Source organism: Zingiber officinale, chromosome 5B (genome assembly GCF_018446385.1).
Source record: "Zingiber officinale cultivar Zhangliang chromosome 5B, Zo_v1.1, whole genome shotgun sequence".
Classification (NCBI taxonomy): domain Eukaryota; kingdom Viridiplantae; phylum Streptophyta; class Magnoliopsida; order Zingiberales; family Zingiberaceae; genus Zingiber; species Zingiber officinale.
In genome coordinates this window covers 104531642-104534018 of record NC_055995.1, presented here as the reverse complement: position 1 = coordinate 104534018, position 2377 = coordinate 104531642, and the positions used below count along the sequence as shown (strand labels likewise).

At 34.5% G+C, this 2377-nt stretch overlaps 1 protein-coding gene across 1 annotated transcript; it reads right to left on the bottom strand.

Moving 5' to 3' along the window:
• Positions 1-219: 219 nt before the first annotated feature.
• LOC121986887 (zinc finger MYM-type protein 1-like) lies at positions 220-1965 on the bottom strand. Its single transcript, XM_042540815.1, has 3 exons — positions 1856-1965; positions 866-1814; positions 220-765 (listed from the first exon to the last, which is right to left on the bottom strand). Exons 1-3 carry the CDS (start codon positions 1963-1965, stop codon positions 220-222), a joined length of 1605 nt encoding a protein of 534 aa, XP_042396749.1.
• Between the last annotated feature and the right edge of the window lie 412 nt (positions 1966-2377).

The window sequence follows — 2377 nt, the reverse complement described above, 5'->3', positions numbered from 1 at the left end:
ATCCCTTCTCTCGAATAGCACACGATATCGGCAGTGGCGGATCCAGAAATTCAATCATGGAGGGGTGCCTGCGATCTGAGCGTAGCGATTTTTTTTTGAACAGTTAATAACTTCTATGTAATTAAAAAATATTTTTTAAATAACTTGCATACAGGAGAAAAAGGTACAATATTATGAAAAAAAACTCGTACAATAATATTAAAATATTAAAGCAGTCTACTAACGAATATGTGACAATTGCATTCTTCGAAACTCCATGTTCTGAAAATGCTGTAAAATTGGCTCATTGTTGATAGTATTAAAAACATTTTTCTCGATATAGACTACCAAACTATCATTTATCCATTCATCTCCAATCCTGTTTCGCAAATCTGTTTTGACAATATTCATTGTCGAAAACACTCTTTTAACAGTTGCAGTAGCAACTGGAAGAAGTAAGGCTAGCTCAATCATCCGATAAACCAAAGGAAACACACGGTTCTTCATTGTTTCAATCATTTTCTTTGCAAGAGCTCCCAAATCTGAAATGCCTTCAAACCATTCATCTGATCTGACGTCATCAATATATGTTTCAAGCTCTTGTTCAACCAGCATACGCTCATTCCAAGAAAAATCACCCTCATAAAAATGAGCCAGACGCACTAACTTCTGTACATCAAATCTAGAGAACGAGTACCTAGGATCAAAGCATGACATATAAATCAATAAATCTTTAGTTGTTTCAGAGAAACGACTATCCATCTCCTCTAGAATAATATCGATAACCTACAATTTAAAAATCAAACAACAAAAGTAAAAATTAATAAATATGTTACTGTTTAAAAGATTTAATTGACGGTAAACAAAAAAAGAATTATGAAGTTACCTCAAAAAAGATTTCAACATGATAATAGTGATAAAAATTAACATTTTTTCTATCTCTCTTCAAACGATTACGGATGTTGATATTATCTGTCATATTAATTATTTCAATGGAATGAGTGTTACAAAACTTCTTCACATCCTCAAGTAAAATATTCCATCTAGAATCTCTCAACTTTTGCAATTTGCATTTCACATTATTGATCAAACTCATCACATTCACAATTTTTTGATCTTTCTCTTGTAGAACAGTTGACAAATGATTTGTGATTGCCAATATATGTTTCATCAATAGTAGAATAAACACAAATTCATACCTCTCCATTCTTTCAACCAAAGTTCTACTTAAACCCTTAGAAGAACAATCACCATCATCAATCAAATTTTGAAGAACCTCTATAACAGATGGCCACATTTGTTCAATACTACATAAAGTTGAATGATGAGACCCCCATCGTGAATCTCCAGGTCTAGCTAGACTAGTTTCTTGGTTTAGTCCTCTACTAGAACTAATCTCTCCTCTTTCAAGAAGTTTAACTTTTCTGTCATGTTCAAGTTGTCGAAGTTTGTCGGGCCTTTTGCAAGATGATGCAGATGTGTTCACAATCGAACCAACAATCCACATGAAATCACAAACATATTGATTTGCTTGAGCAACAGCTACAACCACTAGCTGGAGTTGATGAGCAAAACAATGAACATACAATGCATACGGATTTTCTTTTATTATCAGTGACTTTAAGCCATTAAATTCTCCAAACATATTTGAAGCACCATCATATCCTTGACCCCTCAATCTCGCCACTGACAAACCATACTTAGCAACTAAAGAGTCGATTGCCTCCTTCAAACAAGCAGCTGTAGTTGTTGCAACATGAACTACAACTATAAATCGTTCAATCACCTCTCCATGTTTGTTCACATATCTAATAACACTGCCATTTGCTCTTTCACTGAACAGTCACAAGCCTCATCAAGTAGTAAAGTGAACCACCTATCTCCAAGATCAACTAGAATAGCATTTGTGGTCTCAACTGCACAAGCATTCACCAATTGCTTTTGAATTTTTGGGGCAATCATTTGATTATTTCCAGGTGCATTCATTCCAACAACTACCGCAACTTCTGGACACTCTGAGCTATACCATTTAAGCAATTCTAAAAAATTTCCTCTATTGGATGATTTCGAAGACTCATCATGTCCCCGAAAAGGCAATCCTTGTAATAACAAAATCAAATTACTTTTAATATGGAAGTCAAGCGTTTGCGATAAACAACTTCAAGCTCATGTTTCCCCGATGAAAATGAATACTCCACACTTTGTCTTTGATTCTTGAAACCCTCAAACTGTATTCTTGCCTCATTGTGCGCACTACCAACTCCACCTACATGCTTATTGAATTTTTCAATTGCTTTTTTCCAATTTATGAAACCAGATCTCGTAAACACATCATCTCCTCCAAACTCTATATTAATAGGTCTAAAAAGATAACACCAGAAACAAAAGACTGCATCCT